Raw genomic sequence first — 21526 nt, forward strand, 5'->3', positions numbered from 1 at the left:
GAACTCCTCCCTGGATTTCTTCATGCAATTGTCAGGCATTGGAACAAGTTGCCCAGTGGTGGAGTCACCATCCCTGGAGGGGCTTAGAAGATGCACAGATGAGGTTCTTAGGGACATGGTTTAGTGACAGTGTTAGGCTAACCGCCAGGCTCAATGATCTCGAGGGTCTTTTCCAACCAAAATGATTCTGTGACTCTACAAATACCCTGGCTCTGTCTGAAGGCAGAAGAACCACAGGCAGCAGGCGGGAACTTAATCTCTTCCTCTCCAAGGCGTTTGGACAACCATAAGGCTGAAATAATCCAGGCACAGACTAAAGGCACAGGAGTTTTCTTCTTTATTACTTCTTTTGCTGTGACATTTTTGCATAGGTGAGGAGAAAATCAAAATTGAGGGAAGAAGTAGGTAAGTGATCTATCAGAGAGCTCACAGGAGAGGACAGAGCAGAGAACAAGGGAAACCAGGTGTATTATTGCCATGTCTCTACTCGCCTCCTAGGCCAGCTTTGCTTCTGCAATGGATGGCTTAGGTTGTGCGTAACAGCTGGAGGAGAGCAGAGGTAAAAGCCTATGCATTAGAGCAAAGATAGTCACCTTTTTTATAAACTAAATTGCCATTGAGTTTTGCAAACTAAATTACTTGAATAACCTGCACAGCATCTGATACAGTCGATGAAAAAAAGCACATCTTAACAGTCTTTCTATCGTGATTAACAGAACAAAGAAGGAGCTCTTGCAGCAAGCAGCAGTGTGCTGCGAGATGCCCCACAGAGGCCTTGCCCTCAGACTGATGAACCATCACAGCAGCCCAAAACCCAATTTCTGATGCGCCAGCTTAGCACAGCTTCCGCACAGTCCTGGTACCTAGGCCTGGAATTACAAACCAGCACCTTGTCCTCACATCACTACAGGAGCTGCAGATAGCCACCAGATGTGGAGAATATAGCATAGGCAGGATAGCTTGAAGGGATGCTTAGTGTTTCTATAAGCCTGAGGCTCTCAGCAGGATCTCCATCCTTGACAGAAGCATTGTAAAATGACAGCGTATTCCTTCTGCAGTCTAGCTCTACCCTGACCACTTTGAGGGCCACAGGACAGCCCTTGTCTGCAATCATTGTTTGGCCTTTGAACACACGGAGGCGATCCCCAAACGTTTGCAGGCAGCACTCAACGGACTGCTGAACAATTCCAAGCTTCCAGCCAGCTGCATTGCTGGTGTCCACCTCCCAGAAGTGACGGCCCCCTGAGAAGCTCTGGTTGCTCTTCACTTGTTCGCTGGCCCTCTGGTTATTTGGAAAGGCATATGCAGAGCTAAAAGGGCTGCATGGGGGTGGGGGTGCACAGACTCTGGTGGTATTGCTATTAAATCCGTTTAGTTGTCTTACTGAAACAGTCAGATGTTCACAAACTATAGAAACACACACACACAAAAAAACCACATTACGATTAACAGATAATTGTGCAGATTTGCATATAAGTCCATTGCTGAAAGCTGGATTTCCCAATCCATGCCATCCCAGTCATCCTATCCAAGCCATCCAACTCAAATCCAACCCAACCAAGTCATTACAAGCACATGTTAAGTGAAACACCTTCTGCACCTCTCTTGGTTCCTCCTAGGTAATTCTAAAGGGGCTTGATATCACATTTTAAGAAATGCTGCTCTTTCACTATTCTAAAGTCTTTTTGCTTTATGTTTCCAGCTACAGCAACTCTTAGATTTTAGTTTTCTGTCGTTGCCCTGCAGAGCTTCATTAGGCATTTTTAAAAACCTTCCAGATTAAACATGTGAACAGTAGCAGAGCCTTTTTATAAAGGTGTATTTCCTCAGGATCATCTGGTTATTTTCTAGAAGTCTCAAAAGTTCCTGGCATGGCCAGTCACAAGCAGATAATTATACACTCCGGAACGTGCAGAATGATTTTATTCAGACCTTCTCTTGCACTTAATGCACTTCAATATTGTGACATTTTCTGCTCTTGGAGTTGCTCCTTCCAGAAACTGAAACAGCAGCAGTGACATGGGCAACTAACCAAAATTGCTTGGATGGCATGGAAAATTAGGAGAACTCGGATCTGGGGCTTTCTAGCCCGAATAGGTCTGGACTACGTTTACAGGGGCTGAGCTGGCGAGTGGCCACGAGCACAGGGTGCGTCTTGCCATCCAGGGCTCGAGCATCATCAAGCGTGCAAGAACAAGGGAACCCTGATCTTTTTGGTTCAGTTGGACAAGCATCCCACCATACACAGCACCAGGACTGTATGTTGATCTTAGAAAACACTACAAAAGAGTGGAATTATTTACATGGGAAGAGTAGATTATTTACATCATCAGACAACCTCTATGTGCTGCTGCTGTGACGAGTTCTCAGCTTTCCCCATGCTTTGAATCAAAGTGATCCTACAGATAGGTGTTGCTATTCTCTTAATCCTCCCAGACAACTCCTGGGACATGAGCACCTCTTTACCCAGGGCCCATTTTAACAAAGTCTATCCAAGGCATGTCCCAAAGCACTGAAGCCCAGGGCAAGCACCCTTTTATGTACACATATGTGAAAATAACCGTACAATGCTAGTTATCACTTCTTCTAGAGGTATTTGGTGTACCTGGTGTCTTATTACAGTCCTTTCTTAAATACGTTTTATTAGTTTCTCTGTCTTGCTTGTCACCCAGTGAAATGGTCACTTACCAGGTTGTTCTTTAAATAAGGCCTTCGTGTCTGAGAGGAATTGCTGGAAAAGCCTTAGAGTAATGTCTGTTGTTAATTCATCCAAAATAATGGGTGGCGTTGGCAGTGTTACACCAGCTGTCGTCGGAACTGCGTTGCGTTTCCTTAACATGTGCAGAAAGACATCAGGAGAGCAGCAAGTCACCAGAAAACCATCACCGAGCCAACAACCGCATCCTGCGCTCCCCACCCCTCCCTCTGCAGCTTTGCCAGGGACTCCCCCTCTGACCCATCTTTTCCCAGAACCCCAAATCTCTTCAACATCATTAGGATGACATTCACTCCATGGACAATATCTGTGCCCGGAGGACCTTGTCTGAGCCACCTCAGCCCCAGCGTTAGCCAGGACGGGCCCCAGCGTCACGTCTGCTGTCGCAGTCCTCGCGTCCCTGCAGCAGCAGGTAACGAGGTGTCGGGGCAGATGCTGGGACAGCAAATGAGAAGTGCTGCGTTGTCACAGCCAAGGGACAACCCCCGCACCCAACACGCGGGGCTGGGGGAGCCTGTGTGCACGCAGCGCTGGGCCAGGGAAAAGCCACGAACTTTGTAGGCTCGTGGCTTAACTGCATGTTTCGCCTCCTACAGCATTTGCTTCTTGCAAGCTGAAGGCAACGCGAACTGGGGGACAACTCAGGATATCTAAGCTCAGCCATCCTTTGTGTGCTCACCAGGGACCTGAAGATTCAGGAATTGCCCTCAGAATGGGTTTTGAGAACAGGTGCGGAGGGTATAGAAAAATCAGCCATGTGGTATATGAAGAGCCACACGAGACCGCTGTGAATAGCGCGGGGCTGCTCGCAGTGCGCGGGAAGCGGGGTCAGCGTGCGGTCCGTGTGCGGTCAGCGTGCGGTCCCCTGCACCGCAGGACCCTCCGGCACCCCGAGCAGCGTGTAACGCAAGATTCGACCACCTCGGGAAGCACTTACCTGGTGCGAATTGCTTCGAAAGCCTGTAAAAGATATTTTGAACATAGAATTAGCATAGTGAGGGGAAAGGCTAGCCCAAGAGCTGAGTATCTCCAGAAGGGAGATGCTGGTGGGTACCTTGGTAAAAAGAAGCATGTCTTTCTGATGTTTCAGAACATTCAGCTCCTGTATGTCACGGCTGGCTGCATCCTTCTCCTCTTGGTGTTTTTGTATCTGCGTCCGAATCTTAGAAAGCTGTTGCTCCTCGTTTTGCCTGAGAGCGGTCAGGACCTCTGCTTTTGTGTTGTCTAGCTCCAGCTGCATCTCTTCAAAGAGGCTCTCCAGCTGATTCCTCCGCAGGCTCTCCTCAGCCTGTTAAGAAAACACTTGCAACACCGTTAGGGACTGAATCTTACATTCTCCATGCTAACTCTCACTCAGAAAAGAGCCTGGTCTCTTCTGGGCTGAAAGAAGTAACTACTAACTTTGTGCCTCTCCATATGACAGCAAACCAAGGTGTCCCACGGGCAGCAGAAAGGCCAAGCCACATAGGCTGCCTTCCCTGTGGCACCCGACAAGAGCAAGATGACAAAGCAGTGCTTCGTGCAGGATGCTTGCTGAAAACTTTCCGCTATTCATGTATTTCCTTATTCTATACCGGTATTTTCCTATAGGCCCATTGCTTTTGTTTCTTTTAAGGATGGTGAGGAAAAACAGTTTGTGTGCTTCCTTCCTCCCCCAAGCTTCTCTGTTGGGATGCAGGACGGTGCCAACAGGTGCAGTTTTGTCTTCAGAACAGAAGGGAAAATTCCTTTGCGCAGTGCCAGGACTTCCAGTCCCATCACTTTACTGGGGGACAAAGGCAAGTGCCAATTCTGCCCGAGCAGAATGAGCTAGGATTTGGAGACCTGCGTTAAATTCCCTGCCCCCCCAGAGCTTTTAGATGGGCATTTGCATGCTTGGAGTGAAAAACAGACACTTCGGGGCAACCTCATGCCTACCAACCTCCTAGAACCACAAGCTAATCTGAAGGCATTTCTTGTTGTCAAAAGAAATAAAATCACTATAACATGGTCTACGCCTTTTCCGTAAGTATTTTAGAGTCTGCAAATTGAGTAAAGGTTGGGGAGGGGGGAAAACACAACAAAACCCCCCACGCACCAATCAGGACACATGGACTCAACAGCAACTTTCAAGCTCCAAGTTCCTTTGGAAATGAAAACTGTACTTCCCTGATAAGAAAGTTGTTCATCATCCACCCTCAAAGAAGAAACCACAAAGTATCTGAGAAACCACCCAGGAACTAAAATAGCTTTGGAATCCATAATGTGGGGAGGGGCAAAAGAAAACCTTATCTCATCAGCTAACAGCACACAACCATCCCCAACGTGATATGGGACTTTGGAACAAACCTCTACTTCGTCCTCTTGCTTCAGCAGGTTTGTTATGCTTTGATTCAGCTCAGCTTCACGCTTTTGCAGTGCTTTCAGGGTTTCAGGAAAAGCTTTCTATCAAAAGAACCGAAGGGAGGTATCAGGATAGGACCCACATATGTGCATCAGATCAGCAATTTCATGGAAATGGGTTAAACTAGACCTGCAAAAATTTGTTCACTGCAGGCTCTCAGGACAAATCAACACACAAAGGTTTACTGAAAGATTGATTGATCCCTGAACAAATACCACAACTGCAAGCACAGGAAAGACATTTTGAAACTGAAAACTGTCCTTGGGCAATAGCCACACATAAAGCTACTTTCAGTGCTGACAGCTTCCTCTCTGTTACTCTGTCATTCCTTGGCTTTGCAGAAACGCAGCTCAGGCGGACACTCCAGCTTAAAAGTGGACTGAGGACTAAAGGCCTAGCCACAAGCACTCAGTCCCACCAGTCTGGGAAGAAAGTGTTTAGAACATCTTGTTTCACATCATGAGGGGCAAGCCCAGAGGGAATCCGGGGCAAAACTAGTAATAAAAGCCCAAGGTCCCAAGAGGAAGATGTAGCCCCATCCTGAGTCTGCAGGTCTGAAGCTTGGGAGATGTTTCACCCCTGTGCTGCAGGCAGCTGCGTCACAGACCCCCGTGGTTCTCCTAGTGCCACCCGTGCCCAGACCCCTGTCCTGGCAGCCTCTTACCTGCACTTGGCCAAATGCCTCCTCCAAAGGGATGATCTCGTGGTTCTTGTGGGAGCTGGTGACACAGCACATCACGCAGATGCAGACCGAGTCCGTCTTGCAGTAGCACTCCAGCAGTTTGCTGTGCTGGCGGCACCTTCTCTCTGCCAAAACCTGGGTGTCACAGGGCTCTACCAGGACATGGTCTTTCAGGTGGCTCTTTGCTCTGTGCTTGCTCAGGTGGGCTTGGCACAGGGAAGCCTCGCAGGTCAAGCAGGTCTTCACGGCTGGCCGGGGCTCCTGGAGGCACGAATCGCAAAGAATCACCCCATCTTCCGGGCCCGAACTTTCGTCCTCATCTTGACTTTCCACTTCACCGTTTTCCTCCTTCTCCTGCGTGGGAGCATCCAGGAACTTCTCCACGATGCTGCGGAGCTGGACGTTGGGCTGCAGCTCCGCGGCGGGGTCCGCCGGGGAGTGGCACAGCGGGCAGCGGAACGGGCGCTGCGGGTGGAGCTGGCGGAACTGCTGGACGCACAGCTTGCAGAAGCTGTGGCCGCAGCTCAGGGACACGGGGGTGCTGTAAATGGCCAGGCAGATGGCACAGGTCAGCTCCTCCGCCAGCCCGGCCAGAGCGCTCGGGCGGGTCATGGCGCCCGGGGCGGGCTGCGAACGGGGCCGGGCTGCGAACGGGGCCGGGCTGCGAACGGGGCCGGGCTGCGAACGGGGCCGCGCCGCGGGGAATAGAAACCGAAAGCCAAGGCGCGGCTCGGCGGGCAGGAGCTGCTGCCTCCTCCCCCTGCCCGGGCCGCTCGGCCCTCCCCTCCGCCCGCCCCGGCCGCACGGACCCGCGGCCACAGCGGCAGCTCGGCTGCGAGGGGCGAACGGCCCAGCCGGGCTGAGACGGGGGCGCGGAGCTGCTGCGTTCTGTCTGCGCCCTGGGTAACGTGGGCTTCACCCCAGTCCTCTTGTGGATGCTTCTCGAGATAACATCTGGCCATCCTTCAAGCCTGTCCCTGCATCCACCGGTCCCTTTCCCCGCTCCTGCACTGCCCTGGTTTTTGCTTTCGCCCATAATTTGAATGCAAAGAAAGCAGGAGGAAAAGAGCAAAGCCGGCTGCCCCCCGCCCAGCACCTCACCCACGGCAGCCACTGCCGGGCAGATTTGCTGCTGTTGCCCTGGCCATCCAGGGGTCTACTCGGCGTGATTCACAGGCTGCAAGAGCCTGCAGACATCAGGAGCTCGAAATGCTCCCTCTGAGCAGGATGGTAGGGACTTCGGAGAGCGAGGTTAATACTAGAAAAGCTGGTGGGGAGAGGACACCTCCTTCTTACCTGCAGGAAGCTGCTGAGAAGCACAAGGAGTCTGAGTTTGCAAAGGTATTTGGGGGCAGAGGCGGCATGTGAAAAATTAGAACACAGCTGGCCAAGGACTGAGGGGGAGAGAAAGAGGGAAGAGAGACTGCAGGACCCAAAAGCAGCAGCACCTGGAGAAAGCTTCCCCGCCGGCGTTTAAAGAGGCACAGCAAGCACAGGGGCAGGAGCTGCAGGTGCATTAAGGGGGGAGCTGCAAAACCTGGGAAGGTGAGGTGCCTGGTGGGGAGCAAAGAGATAAATCCTGTCCATCTCTACAAAGACACCTGGATGGACCTGGACAATGAGCTGGGACTGATAAATGCTGAGAGCGGTCAGATGCATATGTGGGATTTAGTGTTGGATGCCACTGCCCAGGGTGCGGGTGGGAGCTGAAACTCTACAAGGCAGCCCAGGACAGCTCACCAGGCGGTGAAATAAATCCAGACAAGAGGTGTTAACGTGCTGGTCAGGAGCAAGAGCCTGGCATGGCATTTGCAGACACTGTCCTGCCATCCCCCTGCCTCCCTTTTCCGTGGCCCTTTGGCCGTGGGAACCCCAGTGAGCAGCCGTGGTCTGAGCTGGCAGACACAGACACTGCCCCCGCAGCCCCCGCTGTGCCTGCTCCCACGCTGCCAGGTGCCAGCTGGCCAAGGTCAGCAACAGGACTCACAGAAGCCCATTATTGACATATTTTCCCCTCCCACAAGGCACAGAGTGCTTGGCACAGGGATAACGCCGCACTGGGGAGCAGCGGCCCGGCCACCCAGCCGCGTGCCGGCTCTCCTGGTAACCGCGGGCTGTCCGGTGCCCTCTGAGCCACACAGTCGCTGCATCACCGTCTGAAGTCTTTTCCACATTTTTGCTTGCAATCCAGCCCTTTGCTCTTTTACTCCCACTCAAGCAAATCTGAGGTGTTTGCCCCGCTTCATTTTTAACCTCCCACCCGGGCCCAGGGGGTTCCGTCTGTAATGGGTCTTGCAGCACCACTCCCAAAGTCCAGACTACAGACCCAGGCTCTTCCTGCACGGCTTAAACTGAACTTAAAATCCCGATACACAGGGATATTCCCCTGCAGGAGCCGCATCCCGGCAGCGTTGGTGTGAGCGAGTTGGGGGCTCTGCTGCCCCCCGGCATCGCGCTGCCGGCCAGGCAGATGCAGCAGAGGAAAACACCTCCCGGAGCAGGTTTGCACTAATAAATGACAGCATTAGCGGCGCAGACATGTTGTTTTTCTTTCCACTTTATAGTATATATGTTATTGTTTATTTATAGGCAGATCACTTCACTATTTACAGTACATGAGCGTAGAGATTCTACAGTCTTTTTGATGTAAACAAGTAACTCCGCAGTAGAGGAGTCTGGAAAAAGAAGCCAGTTCTGAAGTATTTACACAATTTAAAATAGAACTTTTATACCCACCGGATAGATATAGATAATACATTGAGTGATTTGGTTAAATTATCTATGAAACTATATAATCTGACAATGTAAAAATACAAGAAAACGTTCTCTCGTTTTAGAAGGTAGACAGTTAAATCACACTAGAAATAAATCTCTTCTTTAAAAATAATAACAATAATAATAAAGGAAAGGCATGAGAACCCATGCCGTCTTTTAAGGTTAAAGTATATTACATAAATAAGGACACAACGGAACGGAACTGGGGAAAAAATTAAGTGAAATATAAAAAACCGCTACCAATTAAAAAAACCCAAAACGAACAGACAGACTAAAAACTTGATTCTTAATCACAGAGGGATCAATTCTGCTACTTGTACTTACTCTGCAAGTAGAAAATTGCAGAGTTAAGTAGTACTTACTCGGCGTGAGGAAGGGAGGCAGAATTGGCCCCTAAGAATTATTAGCAGTGTCCTTTTACTTAAAAAAAAAAAAAAAAAAAAGAAAAAAAGAAAAAGAATTTAGCTTTTTTATTTGTTATAAATAACAAAGCAGAAGTGCCCCTTCTTAGGTGAAATTCTTACACCTTTCTCAAGAAATGCATCGATTTAATCTTCCGCTCTCTTTCTCACGTGCATACACACTCTCCCTCCCCAGGGCAGGATTAATGCGGGCGCTGGGGCCCGGCTGCCGCCACCACCCCCAGCCCCAGGGGGGGCGAGGGAAGAGGAATGAAACCCGAAGGCTGCATTTAATGAAACCCGAAGGCTGCGTTTGGCTCTGTATTGCTTGAGATTGTCGGGGGTGGCCTGCGACGCTTAGAACAGGAAAGGGTGTGAGGGCTCAGCTGCGAAGAACGGTGTATCAGTATTCAGCATACCCCCAAAAAGAGAGGAAAAGAAACAAACCAAAATGAAAAGAAATAGTGCTGGTCTTCAATTGCGAGTTGCACGTTTGCATGGACCAGTGCTGAAATCAGACACTCAAAACCGTTAGCGCGGTGACTGAGCTGCCGCTGCGTCAAAGAGGATGCGCAGCCCAGCCAGCAGCGCCGAGGAGGAATCGGGATGAACCTTTTCTTTGGGGCATCATCGAACCTAAAGCTCGGGATTGTCCTCTGCATTCGGCCCAGACACTCGGAAACATTCGCTCCTTCCCAGGGACCTGCTGGATTCCAGCCAGAAACCCGGGAGCCGACCCTGAACAACCGGCTTTTCTGGGGCAAATCTGTGCAAAAAAACCCGAAGGGGCATTTTATCACAAAACTCTTCACATTCAGCGCTTCCCCACAGTACCCGCGGGAAACTACCGGGGGGACTCTATAGTTATATATTTCTTTAAAAAAATAAATCTCCTCCTTACTTATTGCCTACCACAATATACCCTTTTGCTCCCAGCGTCTCTTTGCAGTGGCGCTCCTACCGCCCTGGCGCTCGCGGGTTCCTGGGGCTGCCACGGGGGCTGGGGTGCAATGGTTCCCTTTTTGGGGTGCCCAGCTCCAAGCTGCACCCGCTGCAGTGCCATGGGCTGTGCGTTGCTTTGCTGCCGCCCCCGTTCCCCGTTAGCATCCAAGTCACAGGCCTCTCACCTGCCCCTTGTGCCCGAGCCCTCTCCTTCCCGCCCCCTTGCAGATTTGAGCACTGTGAGCTAAAGACACTTTTAGATTTAAAATACAAAAAAAAAAAAATCAAGTGGAAACTTATTCTTCACCACAAACGCTGTGTGAGGGATCCTAAAGCCAGCAGAGCTCTGGGCCGCCCCGCTGGACCTCTGTGCGTTGTACACCCCTGCGCACACTGCAGAAGTTGTGGAGGGGTTTCTCGGGGGAGTCAGGGAAAACAAACCATCCCAATTTAATGGGGGGAAAAAAAAACCCACAACAAACACAAAATCCCCAAAACAAAAAAAAAACCCCACCCCAACCCCACTTATAGGCTTCAGGCACCACTAAGACCACTTATTGCATCTCTTCCTACCCTCCGGGTGCAGTGCTGGTGGGCTCCGCGCAGGACGAGCCCCCCCCTTCCCCAGCACCGGCCTCCCTGCGATACCCAGAAGCTGGGCAGGGGCTGCGGGCTGACCTGGGGCACAGGAAAACAACGTGCAGATTATATCTGGGTACACTGATAGCAACGCTTGGGAGGCGACTGAGTGATCCCCCAGGAGAGGGTCCCCAGCTCTGCGCTCACCCTTCCCCTCCACCATGCCTGATGCATCCCCAGCGGGGCTCGGTGCCCCCGGCTGAGCGGGAGATGGAAGAATTACACTTACTTTGCTTTTTTTCTTTTTTTTTTTTTTGTTCTTTTTTGGATTGATCGTTTTCTGAAAAACATCAGCACACCACAGAACAGTACTACCCACCCTAAATGTGTCACTATATACATTCTACATAAGCTCTATAGCAATCACATGTAAACATCATCGTTGTGAGGAAATACTAGGACAGAAAAAGGCAAAGCTACAATGAGGCAATTGCCAATAGCAGATGCTCAGTCTCGGCCAGAGCAACTCGTGTTTGCTAAGGTGGGATGAGATGTGGGGACTTTGTGGCAGGAGAGACGCTGGGCCTTGCTGTGAGACTGAAACGGCACAAGGACTGTTCCCTGACAGCGACTGTCACCGGCGGCAGGTTGGGGACCCGCGGCTCAAACTCCCCAGCGACCTGCCGGCCCTCGTGCTGCCGGGCTGGTTGTCATCGGAATCACGGCTTCCCCGAAAGCGGGGAACAATCACCAATAACTGTGCTGGCATCGGCACTGCTGGCAATTCCTGCTCCCACCAGGGACCAGCTGCGCACGTGGAGCCAAGGGCCACCTCGTCAGGGCTCAGGCTCTTGGCATCACATCTCGTGCAATTGTGGAGGCTTTGGTCATACTCCCTGCAAGATGAAATTGTACCCCTGTCAGGGGAATGAGAATAAAACCCTTAAGTCACGTGGAGAGGAGATCCCAGGAGACTCTAATCTATCTATTGGCAGAGTTAAGGCTATAATATTCTATCTACATAGGATGGCTGAATCCCTAGTGGTCTCTGGGTCTGAAAACATATGCATGGAGACAATGGCTTGAGGAGAAGCAAGATTCCCGCTCCCTGGGAAAGCGGTGCTGCTGGCCGGTGGGCGGCGGGGCGTGCTCCAGCGGGCGGTGGGCTCTCCCCTCCCACCTCACCTGGAGCGGGAGAGCAAGTTTGCAAGCAAATCTCAGGGGTGCTGCTCGAGCATGCCTTAAATGCAGCACCGCTGAGCAGCCCCGAGGGCCCTGGGAGAGCGGGTGAGTGTGCCACAGGGGACGGCTCCGGGGCGTCAACGGGTGCTGGGGAAATCTATGGCTTATCAGGTACCAGGCAGAGCATGGGTAGGGGATTTGGTGAGGGGGCACTGGGTGCAGCTCTCCCGCCCCTCTGGATTTGGGGCTGGCTGCCAGGCGCGGATCACAGATGGGTCTCCTCACCCCGTTGCTTTGTGGAAGCACGCGGGGAGCAAGCTGCTCAGCCTGGCTGGGCCCCCAGACACCCGAGGAGCCACAGCGGAGCCACCTCCCTCCAACAGACCCAGAGGCATCAGCCCCCAGGCTGTGCCGGCAGGAGCGCGGCCCCTCTCTCCTGGCTCCAAAGGTGACACGGGGCTGGAGCAGCGATGGCTGGCAGGTCCCGCAGCCCCCGGGCAGTGCGTCCTTCCACCACCCCCCTCCCTCGTGCCTGCGAATCTGCCTGGCCCCGCGGGGAGCACCGCATGGGGCTGGCGTGCCCCACCGCCCGCTGGCTCCATCAGCAACCAGCATCTGGGCTGGGGGACGGGGGGCTCGGGCCACATGAGCAAGAAGAATGGCTTTGACAGCAAAGGGGACGACCCCGATGCAACCGCTGAGCACCTCGGTTTGCGGCGGGGGAGGCAGGTGCCTCCGCGGCTGACGGGCGGATGCGGCTCCATGACTCTGCTCTGACCCCCCATTTGCTCAGTGGCAAGTGCCTCATTACAGTGCATAGTTCAAAATCAAGGAAGCGGTACAATAAATCTGAATTACAGTACATCTGAGCCATAAATACATTTTTTTAAGTATATACTTTTTTTTTCTCTTCTATTAAAAATTAGTTTATAATCCTGATTCTATTCACAATTAACAATTTCATCGTCACACACTAAGGACAAAAAAATGTTATGGTGAACACAGCTGCAACTCCATGGCGGGAGCAAGGGGGGCGGGCAGGGAGGGCGGAGAGGGGGCCAGGGGCTTCTAGGCTCACCCTAAAACAACCAGTCAGAAGCGGGGGGACTAACGTGTGGCAGTGAGACATCAAGACCATGGGGACTCACAGACAGAAGCAGCTTTGTTCAATGTAAACATCGATCGGAAGGGACAGCAGTCTCTCTCTCGTGCGTGCGTGCTCTCGCGCTCTCTCGCTCTCTCTCGCTTTCCGTAGACTGAATAATTTCTTTGAAAACGTAAACATATTGGAAGTGCCTTGACTGAGGTATTGAGGTATTCCTCCAAGGTTAAGGCTGTTACCGATGCAGGCTTAGCTGGGCCTCCTGCAGCAAGCTGTCGAAATCCATGGTCTCGTACTTGCTTTTCACCGGAGCTGGGGAGGACTCCTCCGCGCTGCAATCTGGGAACGGCAGGGACACAAGGCAGCCGGGTCAGGGAGCGGGGAAGGAGCAGGGAGGGAAACTGAGGCACGGACAGGTCTCTGCTCGCTCCCCTGCTATGGGCAGGCTGCATCCCGTCACTGCAAAGCCGGCCTGGACAAGGTGGTGATGGCGAAAGGGAGCGGGGACAGCGCTGCCTCTCCCACACTGCAAAGGAGCCGTAGGGCAGAGGGGCTGTTGCGGTGCCCGGCAGGTCCCACACCACAGACCCCCCTTCCCACATGTGCAAAAATCTGATGCAGCCGAATTCGGGGGCACTGACACAGGGCCGTCCCATGGGGGCTGTGTCGGGGAGGGGGGAGCGTCTGCAGCGCTCCCCAGCCCTCCATCAGAACCCCAACAAACGGTGCCCCCGCAAAGCCTGGGCAATTCAGCAAATGCCAGGAATAAGGCCGCCTAACTTAGCAGCTTTAAGCCTTTTGGGTGTGTATTTGTGAATGAGCCACAAACGGCATAGCTGCATTTCACCTGTGTCTGTGGGCTCCCCATCCCACCCTGTACCAGGGCGAGCAGGATCTGAGGAACGAGCCGGGCTGGGCAATAAGGGGGTGACCACTGGCCTGCGGGAACCTGCCGGTGAGCAGCACTGAGGGGGCTCCCTGTGCAGGGGGCAGCTCTGGCCCCCCCCGCAGCTCTGCACAGCCTCAGGCCAGCATCTTCACCACACGGTGCTACCTCTTTCCCATCTTCTCCATGCCCAAAATGAGAGGATCTGGGATTTATTTAGATCAACAACAGCTACTTGTGCCCACAACCAAAGTCAGAGAGATTACTGCTCTGAGCAGACGAGATATTGTAAGGTGCCAAAAGATCGGGCAGTACCTGTGTCAGACTGGGCAGCTAGAGATAAGTCAAGACTTAAGGCTTTGTTTTCTGGGCCTCAGTCTCTTATGCGTGAAGTGAGATAGCAGAGCCACTTCACCCCTCACAGAGGGTATGGAAATAAATGCTCTTGGAACGCCTGAAGATCACAGCAGCGAGGGGGAGCGAAGCCTGGGGCACATTTCTCTTGCAGGACCAGCACAGGGTTTCGCTCCTGTCCCTCAGCTGAGTGCGGCAGGAGGTCCTGCAGAAGCCCATACGGCACAGACAGGGTGAATGTGACCGCAGCACATTTCAGTGCTGCCGTTTTGGCTCAGAAGTGCTTGTGCAGTGTGGTGAATCTGTCCTGCAGAGAAGCAAACCACCCAGATCACCTCTTGGGCTAATGAGGTGTTGCTGACTGCTTTCTCTAACAACCAAGAAGGGACTTTTCTGCTGGAAATTGTCCAGCACTGTGTAGAAATGCAGCAGAGAGAGGATGGGCTGTGGTGAGCTGAGATTCAGCATCCCGGGGGTGTGATGCTACATTTTGCAGCGAACACACGGGGGGTCCTCATACCATAGAATCACAGAATCACAGCATCATTTCAGCTGGAAGAGACCCTCAGGATCATCGAGTCCAACCATAACCTCACTCTGGCACTAAACCATGGCCCTAAGAACCTCGTCTAAACGCCTTTTAAACCCCTGCAGGGATGGTGACTCCAGCACTGCCCTGGGCAGCCTGTTCCAATGCCCCACAGCCCTCTCAGGGAAGAATTTTTTCCTAATATCCAATCTAAACCTCCCCCCGCTTTTCCCAGCCATCCAACTGAGGTAAATGAGCAACATGAGCTACAGGAGAGCCGGTGGTCTTGCCCTGCAGGCTCTAAAGAGATTTATGATCCTTCCATGACAAGGGTTCAGAAGTGCAGCGTGCCATGATGGGTCTGTGCTGATATGCACCACACCTCAGAAAAAGCAGCTCCTGCTTTCTTACCCAAGTCAGTGTATCTGGTCCAGAAGAAGTGCCCGAGGCCACCAGAACTGAGCTGGAAAGAAGGCTCGTTCCTCTTCCTTAGCGAGGTGCCGTTCTTCAGAGATAAGGCGGCATGCTCTGAATACCGGTAGGTGATGAAGCCGTATTTATCTCCCCTGAGCAACCAGAGAAAGAATTGAAGATGCGATGGGCCCTGCAGCCCCTCTGATGTGGCTCTGCCCAGCACTGCATCCCTGTCCCTCCACCCTGCTGTCCCTCCATCCTGCTGTCCCTCCATCCCGCTGTCCCTCCACCCTGTCACCCCTCCCTGTGTCCTCAGACTTGGGACACACAGCATCTCCTTGCCCAAAGCACCGCCATGGCAGAGGGGGTACCTGTAGCCGCTGGACCCCCAGACCACAGCTCGCTCTGTACTCACCTGTTAGTCCTGGACAGGACCTGACACTCCACAATTTCACCAAACACTTCGAAGCGTTTCTTCAGTTCACTGGAGCTCATGCTGCTGGAGAGGTTTCTGATGTACACCACCCGGCCTTCCCCCTGGCAAAGCAAGCAAAGGGTTCAGGCTCCGGGAGCCCAGACCTGTGTGCTGCTGGTGGGCGCTGGAAATGCATGGCTGGAAATGCGGGGTTGGAAATGCAGGGCTGCCAAGGAGCCCCAAGGAGCCAGCGCCGGGCATCAGGTTGCAGCAGGATGATGCCACTGCGGGCACAGCCCAGAATCGCCGGGGTCTGGCTGCCTCTGCTCCAGCCAGCTCGTGGGTGTCACGCCAGGACACCGCTGCTGCAGGACAGCCACATCCATGTCCCTCAGGACAGGGCTACAGCCAGGCTGAAGCAGCCACCCCCGTCACATTCTCATTTGAATTTCTCCTGCATCCCTGCAGCTTTTCCAGCTTCTCCTGGCAAAGATGCCAGGAAATATTCCCAAGAATCGCTGAGGGCAAAATTCAATTGCACTGCAGAAAAAAGACGCCAGAGGCGTGTGTAAGCATATGTGTGTGCGTGCAACAACAGAGAGGACCAACAGCTATCTCCCCACCTGCCCACCGCCCCCACCTCCCACCCGTGGGCACACGCAGGGCTCCCGGTGCAGGACGCTGCATCCCCCAGGGCTGAGCAGCTTCAGGGATTCCCCAGACCGCCCTGTCAGTGCCACACGCGTGGGAGCACCGGCACAGGATGCTCCGGGCGCTTCTGCGCCAAGAACTGTGTGTATCACCAATTGCTGGTGGCTTCTGCTTCATCTTAGGTTTTTCTCTCCCCCTTCTCCACTCTCCGCCCCCGTGTCCTTGTTTAACACCAGCCTTGCACCAAGGGATGCTAAAGCCAGGGCTAACAGGCTCCACTGCTGGTTTTCCAGAGTGGAAGATGAACTGAGGGCTGGGGATCGCTCTGTCCCAGCGCAGGGTCCCTGCTCACTTACGATGGCCTTTTCTCGTCTCTTCTCCAGCTGGCCCCGCTGCCCGCTCCTGCCCTGACACTGCTCGCCGTTCTCACACCTGGGAAGCGAGGGAGAGGACATCAGCTGTGGGGTGGGGGCCATCCGGGGACAAAGCTTCAAACGTCAGAGACGCTGAGGCTCGTGGCGCCTGCAGCAGCCAGCAGGCACTGCGGAGCACCGGCGGCAGCGAGATGGGCGTCTGGAAACACTGGAAAGGACACTGGAAAGTCCCTTCTGAGAGATGCAAAAGGGGAGTCCCAGCCAACACTCCCCCCTTCCCAGGCACGGCCCCTGCCCATGCCCCATCGCTCCCAGGGCCATGGAAACCCCTGGCTGCTTCGCCCCAGTGCTGCTTTCTCTGGCCATGGCTGATGTTTGCAGCAGCTGCTGATGTAGTACCAAACACATAGTACCAATGCTTTTTCTTCCATTAATCAGCCTCTTTATTACTTGGGCCAGAAGAGCAGAGACAGCCTGGGCTGCCACACACCTGGGCAAAACCGCAGGGGCCAGGAACGTTCCCAAGTGCCCCCCGGCCGCCCCCCTGTACCTGAAGGTCCGTCTGCTTGCAGGTGATCGGGACCGGCAGCACGAAGACCCCGAGCTGGACCTGCTCCAGGAACAGTAATGCAAACTGGTTCTGGAAAGGGGGTTTCTCCGCAGGCACAGCTTGGTGTCGCCGTGCTCCTCCTCTTCCTCCTCATCCTCCTCCTCCTCCTCAGGGGAACCGCTCTCACTGCAGCTATCTTCAAAGACGGTGTCGTACTCTGGGGTCTTGCAGAAGACCATGTCCTCATCATCGAGAGCACTGTCCAGAAAGCCAAAGTGCTTCGTTAAGCTGGCTCTGATCTCCTGGTCTCTCAGCTGCTTGATGCCATCCTTCCACAGCATCTGGCCGCCCGCCTCCTTGCTGCCGAGCTCCAGCCCCTGGTAGTGGGCGGCCGGGACCCTCCTCTTGTGCTCTGTCTCCACCTGGCCCGGGGGCTCCCACGACTTGAGCACCTTCCTCTGCAGGGCAACCTCGGGCTTCAGCACCTGGCAGTAGTCGTGGTCCCCGAAGGAGCGGGAGAAGGGCCGCTTGAGCAGGCCCTGCTGCTCGGGGAGCGCGGGGCGCCCGGCGGCTCGGCTCAGGTGGGCGAAGAGCTCTGTCCTCTCGGGGTGCTTCTTGGGGGCTTTCTGGGAGGCTGCGACATCGCCTGTGCCCCCGGGGCCAGGGGCCGTCCCATCCTCCTTCCCCGGCTCCTGGGGGATGTCTGGCTTGTACAGGTCCTCCTCGGTGGGCTTGTATGGAGGGGTAGTGGGCGGTGTGAGACCTGAACCCCCCCAAACAAAGGGCAGGAGTCAGCTCTGCCCACACCGTCCTGCTCTGTCCCACCCCAGCGTTGCAAAGAAGGCTGCCTGGCACCCGCAGCCTCACCCATCCAGTGGCACTTGGGGAAAAAGAAGGACGCCCAATCCCAGAATGGACCAGAGGACTCTCCTGTCCCTCTTGGCTCACACAGGGGCCCTCTGACCAGCCCTCCCATCCCAAGCATGTGCTCCCCAAGCGCTCTGCAGCCCTTGGATGCAGCGGCAGTGTGCGGGAAGTCACCTGCATTTTCAGTGCAAGGCAGGGCTCCCAGTCCAGGAGATGAACATACCCACTCGGCTGGAGCCAGCAACTCCAGGCTGAATTTAGGGGAAATTTTCCCCTTCCCAGGGAGGATTTTTGCAAAATTAAAAAATTAAAAGCCTGTCCTACCTGCCGTCCCGCACAGCTCCACAGTCAGCATTGGCTCAAAGCTTCTCTTCCCAAAGGCTGGGTCACTGGAGAAGAGCAGAAAATAAGGAGAAAGCATTTAGGTGAACCACAGTCCCATAAAACCAAAAGCGAGCTGAGAAAACACTGGCCACAAGTGAGCCCTCCCACCACGGCCAGTGCCTGACAGCAACCCCGCGGCCGGGCGCGAGGGGCAGCGGGGCGAGCAGCGTCCCCTCCCCATCCCAGCCGGAGCTCTGGGGCGCGTTGCCCTGGCGCGCAGAAGCGCCTTCCCCTTGGCGCAGGGCTCACCGAGTTCCCGGCACCGAGCGAGGGCTCAGCTCCCGCAGCCCCGCGCCCGGCTCGCGCTGCTCCGCAACAGCAGCTCTGCGCGCTCGCTGCAGACGCCTGCCCAGCCACACACAGCGGGGCGCCCGCCCAGCCCCAGCGTGGTTCATCCGGCCCCGTGCGCACTTACGTTTGTGCCAAGGACAGCGTGAGACACCTGGGTGTTTCTGAAAGGCAGGGAGAGAAGCAGGGTTACCAGGGAGCTCTGCCCTCTCCAGCGCCCGTGGTGCTCGCGGGGGCCCCTCTGCCCACCCTGGCGCGGGGCCGGGGGCTTTGCCTGCCTGCGGGAGGACTAGTGCTGCCAGGGTTGAGCCATTTGTGCTCACAAAGTGCTTGCGGATAGCTGTGATTTTTGGGCAGCGGTGCAGCTGAACCCCGGTGCCCTGGCACAGCGTGAGCCCATGGGGAAGAGGACATCAGCAGGATGGGACAGCCTGGTCCCTGCTGGGTTTGTACTACACCGACTCCTTCATCTTGTTATAAGGATGGAGAAACTGAGGCAGAAGGCCCCCAGGGATTGAAACAGCACCCCAAAACCGGAGCAGAGCCCCGACTCCCCATGCATGGGACCCCACAGCCAGCCAACACGAGTCAGGGCTCGGCTGTTCTTGGGGCTGCTCACAGCTTTGCCAGCCGGGTGCCAGGCACCTGGCCAGCAGCGCTCACCCGCGGCAGGGACAGCACGGACAGCACGGGCGCACCGGGAGGGCGAGCAGGGTGACAGCCCCGGCCCCCTCACCTGCTTGCTCCAGGAGGGCACAGCGCCGGCTCTCAGCCCCATCGCCCACCTCGCCGTCGCCCGGGGACCCCAGGGAGAGGGGCTGGGGCTCCACCGGTGGTGCCGAGCTCCTGCCGTCCCCCTCCTCCATGCCCCCCACCTCCACTTCAGCTGCAGGGTCTTCAGCGGAGAAGCCCTCCAGCGCCGGGCACGGAGTGGGCTCCCGGCAGGACAGGGTGTCCCCGGGGCCGTGGCTGTCCCCTGCCTCCCGGGAGCTGGAGGATTCAGGAGGTGGCTCATCAAGGAAGGGGAGCCAGTGACCGAGCTCAGGGTTGAGTCTCTTGGACCGGCGGACAGCGTAAATGGTGTTCTCCTGCTTGCGGGCCATCTTTGCCATGGCTGTGCCCGGGGAGCCCACATGCTTCCCAGCATTGTCCTCGAGACCGCCCAGCTCCCGCGGTGCTTCCACCGCGGCCCCAGGGCTCTGGCGCAGCTCCCCCTCCTCCAGCACCGCTTTTGCTCTGGATGTGCAGGTCCCGCTGGCGTCCTCCCCATCCTGGGCCGGTGGCACTGGGGAGCAGGAGCCAGGTGGTCGGGCCAGGGCAGCATACACAGGCTTGCCCAGGCGGTATGGCTTGCTCACGTCGCACAGCAGGTCCCGCGCCAGCAGCTCCTTCAGGATGGAGAAGGATGCTCCAGGTTTCTTGCAGCCCCCACCCGCTTGCAGGGCACAGCCCAGCCGGCTCTGGGTGCCGCTGGGGGGGCCCGGCTGTGTGGGGCAGTCCGGCTTGGCTCTCTTGAAGGGGCTGCTGCAGGGCTGGGGTTTGGCGCTGGCAGCGTCGCGGGCGGGCAGCTTCCGCGGCGGCAGGCAGTAGGTGTGCATGTAGCGGATGAGCTCCACCACCGAGTGCATCTCCCCCTCGCAGGAGAACTGGCTGCCGGAGCCGTCCTCTGCCGAGGAGGGGGGGGTCACCGAGTCGCCGAGGCTCAGCGAGTCCTCACTGGAGTCGCTGTCATCCTCGTGATAGGCGCAGTCACCCGGGGGTGGGTGGAGGTGGCTGCTGGGGCACTCCTCGGGGTCTTGGGGGGCTTTGGTCTGCGCGCAGGGGACGGCAGAGGTGAGGTGCCGGTGCAGCTCGGTGCAGCTGCGGCTCTGAGTCTGCGGGACACTCGCCCTCCTGTCCCGGGGACCCTCCACCTTAGGAGACGAGAGAGGAGAAAGTCAGACCTGAGCTCCGCAGCCACGATCTGCTGCAGGTACCAGCATGGGGGGGAACCCCCCTGGGCTGGCAGAGCCACCCTGCAGCCTCGAACCCCCTAGTCCCGTGCCACCAGCATCCCGCCCTGCCGGGGGTCAGCCCCACACCCCAGGGCTGGCCGCCCCACTGCTGCCCCTCCAGCAGCCGGCACACAACGATGCTCCTTTTCCCCAGGAGGAATTTGCTGCTCTTCCCACGCAATCTAATTTGCTGGGCCTAATGCACCGTACAATTACCATTAGCCAAGTAGAAATATCTTTGATGGCAACTTGTGCTGGATTTCAGATTAGCTTAAGTGCCGGGGTCGGCTCTGCCCGGCCGGCGGCTCCCGGCTCGGGCTGTGAGTCAGCGGGGAGGGGGCGGCCGGGGAGCACACGGGGCTTTCACAAACCAGCGCTCAGGGAAGCGGGGACAGGCCTGACCGCACTGGGTCCAAATGAGATCGAGATGTTTTTCAGCCTGAAGGTTTTGCTGACCCTGGACTGCACCCACCGTGCAGACAGGGATGGGAATGCCGGGCTGCTGTGCCAGCGGTGACGGTCCCTGCTTGTCCCCAGCCCCTGGCCCAGCTCGGCGGCTGCCCACGCTCCCTGACACTGTCCTTCGGTGATGTTCTCTAGGACGGCTCCTGAGAGGTGGGCACAGTGTGGGCTCGAGCTCTGCCCGCCGAGGAAGTACCTTTGTGCAGGGCCGTGGGGGTCGGGACTTAGGGGTCCCCGGGCGCCGGGCGCTCCCGTCCCGCTGAGCCTCGCAGCTCGGGGGCACATGCGATGGAGAGAGGAGCAACTTCTTCAGCTGCAAAGAGAAGCGGCGAGAAAAGGAGTCGGCATCACAGCAAGGGCAAGAGAAAGTGCCAGCAGGTTCACAGCCCCTCAGCACACCCACTGCTGAGCAGCCCACCCAAAAATGGGGGAGGAAAAATGAAAAGGCAGGGAGGCGTTTCCCACCTCCCCATGGCTACGGGGGCCCCCCAAAGGGGTCAGGGCCATCTCCACACCATTCACCCCTGTCCCCAAGGGCCCCCCAGCAGGTCGGGGTGGTGGGGACACGAGGGAATTGACTTCCCAGGGGCACCCCC

General features: G+C 55.8%; 2 protein-coding genes across 3 annotated transcripts in view; both read right to left on the reverse strand.

The window, feature by feature from the left end:
- Positions 1 to 314: 314 nt before the first annotated feature.
- LOC309445346 (E3 ubiquitin/ISG15 ligase TRIM25-like) lies at positions 315 to 6417 on the reverse strand. Its single transcript, XM_082064028.1, has 6 exons — positions 5764 to 6417; positions 5045 to 5140; positions 3771 to 4004; positions 3654 to 3676; positions 2689 to 2831; positions 315 to 1407 (listed from the first exon to the last, which is right to left on the reverse strand). The coding sequence occupies exons 1-6, from the start codon at positions 6391 to 6393 to the stop codon at positions 905 to 907; spliced, it is 1629 nt and encodes a 542-aa protein (XP_081920154.1). The 5' UTR covers positions 6394 to 6417; the 3' UTR covers positions 315 to 904.
- A 1927-nt stretch (positions 6418 to 8344) lies between these two features.
- PPARGC1B (PPARG coactivator 1 beta) overlaps positions 8345 to 21526 on the reverse strand; it is a 52673-nt gene continuing 39491 nt past the window's right edge. Inside the window, exons 4-13 of one of the 2 annotated variants that reach the window (XR_014185248.1) lie at positions 21127 to 21243; positions 19211 to 20387; positions 18602 to 18638; positions 18127 to 18191; positions 16936 to 17698; positions 16368 to 16443; positions 15361 to 15482; positions 14943 to 15097; positions 12809 to 13101; positions 8345 to 11374 (exon numbers count right to left, since the gene is read on the reverse strand). Coding sequence is in view for 1 of the 2 variants with exons in the window: in XM_082063736.1 (XP_081919862.1) it covers positions 12998 to 13101; positions 14943 to 15097; positions 15361 to 15482; positions 16368 to 16443; positions 16936 to 17698; positions 18127 to 18191; positions 18602 to 18638; positions 19211 to 20387; positions 21127 to 21243 (2616 nt within the window). In the remaining variant the exon portion in view is untranslated. Of the gene's footprint in view, positions 13102 to 14942; positions 15098 to 15360; positions 15483 to 16367; positions 16444 to 16935; positions 17699 to 18126; positions 18192 to 18601; positions 18639 to 19210; positions 20388 to 21126; positions 21244 to 21526 lie in introns of both variants that reach the window. The other variant, XM_082063736.1, reaches the window with a different exon arrangement.

The sequence above is a fragment of the Streptopelia decaocto genome (assembly GCF_964273445.1).
Source record: "Streptopelia decaocto genome assembly, chromosome: 12".
Lineage (NCBI taxonomy): Eukaryota > Metazoa > Chordata > Aves > Columbiformes > Columbidae > Streptopelia > Streptopelia decaocto.

Excerpts from the sequence above, each read along its gene's own strand:
- LOC309445346 (XM_082064028.1), bottom strand. The coding sequence starts at position 6,393 with ATGACCCGCCCGAGCGCTCTGGCCGGGCTGGCGGAGGAGCTGACCTGT. Across the intron at positions 2,832-3,653 it reads TTCGAAGCAATTCGCACCAG|GAAACGCAACGCAGTTCCGA; the intron begins GTAAGTGCTTCC and ends GCACATGTTAAG. Across the intron at positions 1,408-2,688 it reads CTTATTTAAAGAACAACCTG|TTTGTGAACATCTGACTGTT; the intron begins GTAAGTGACCAT and ends GTGTTTCTATAG.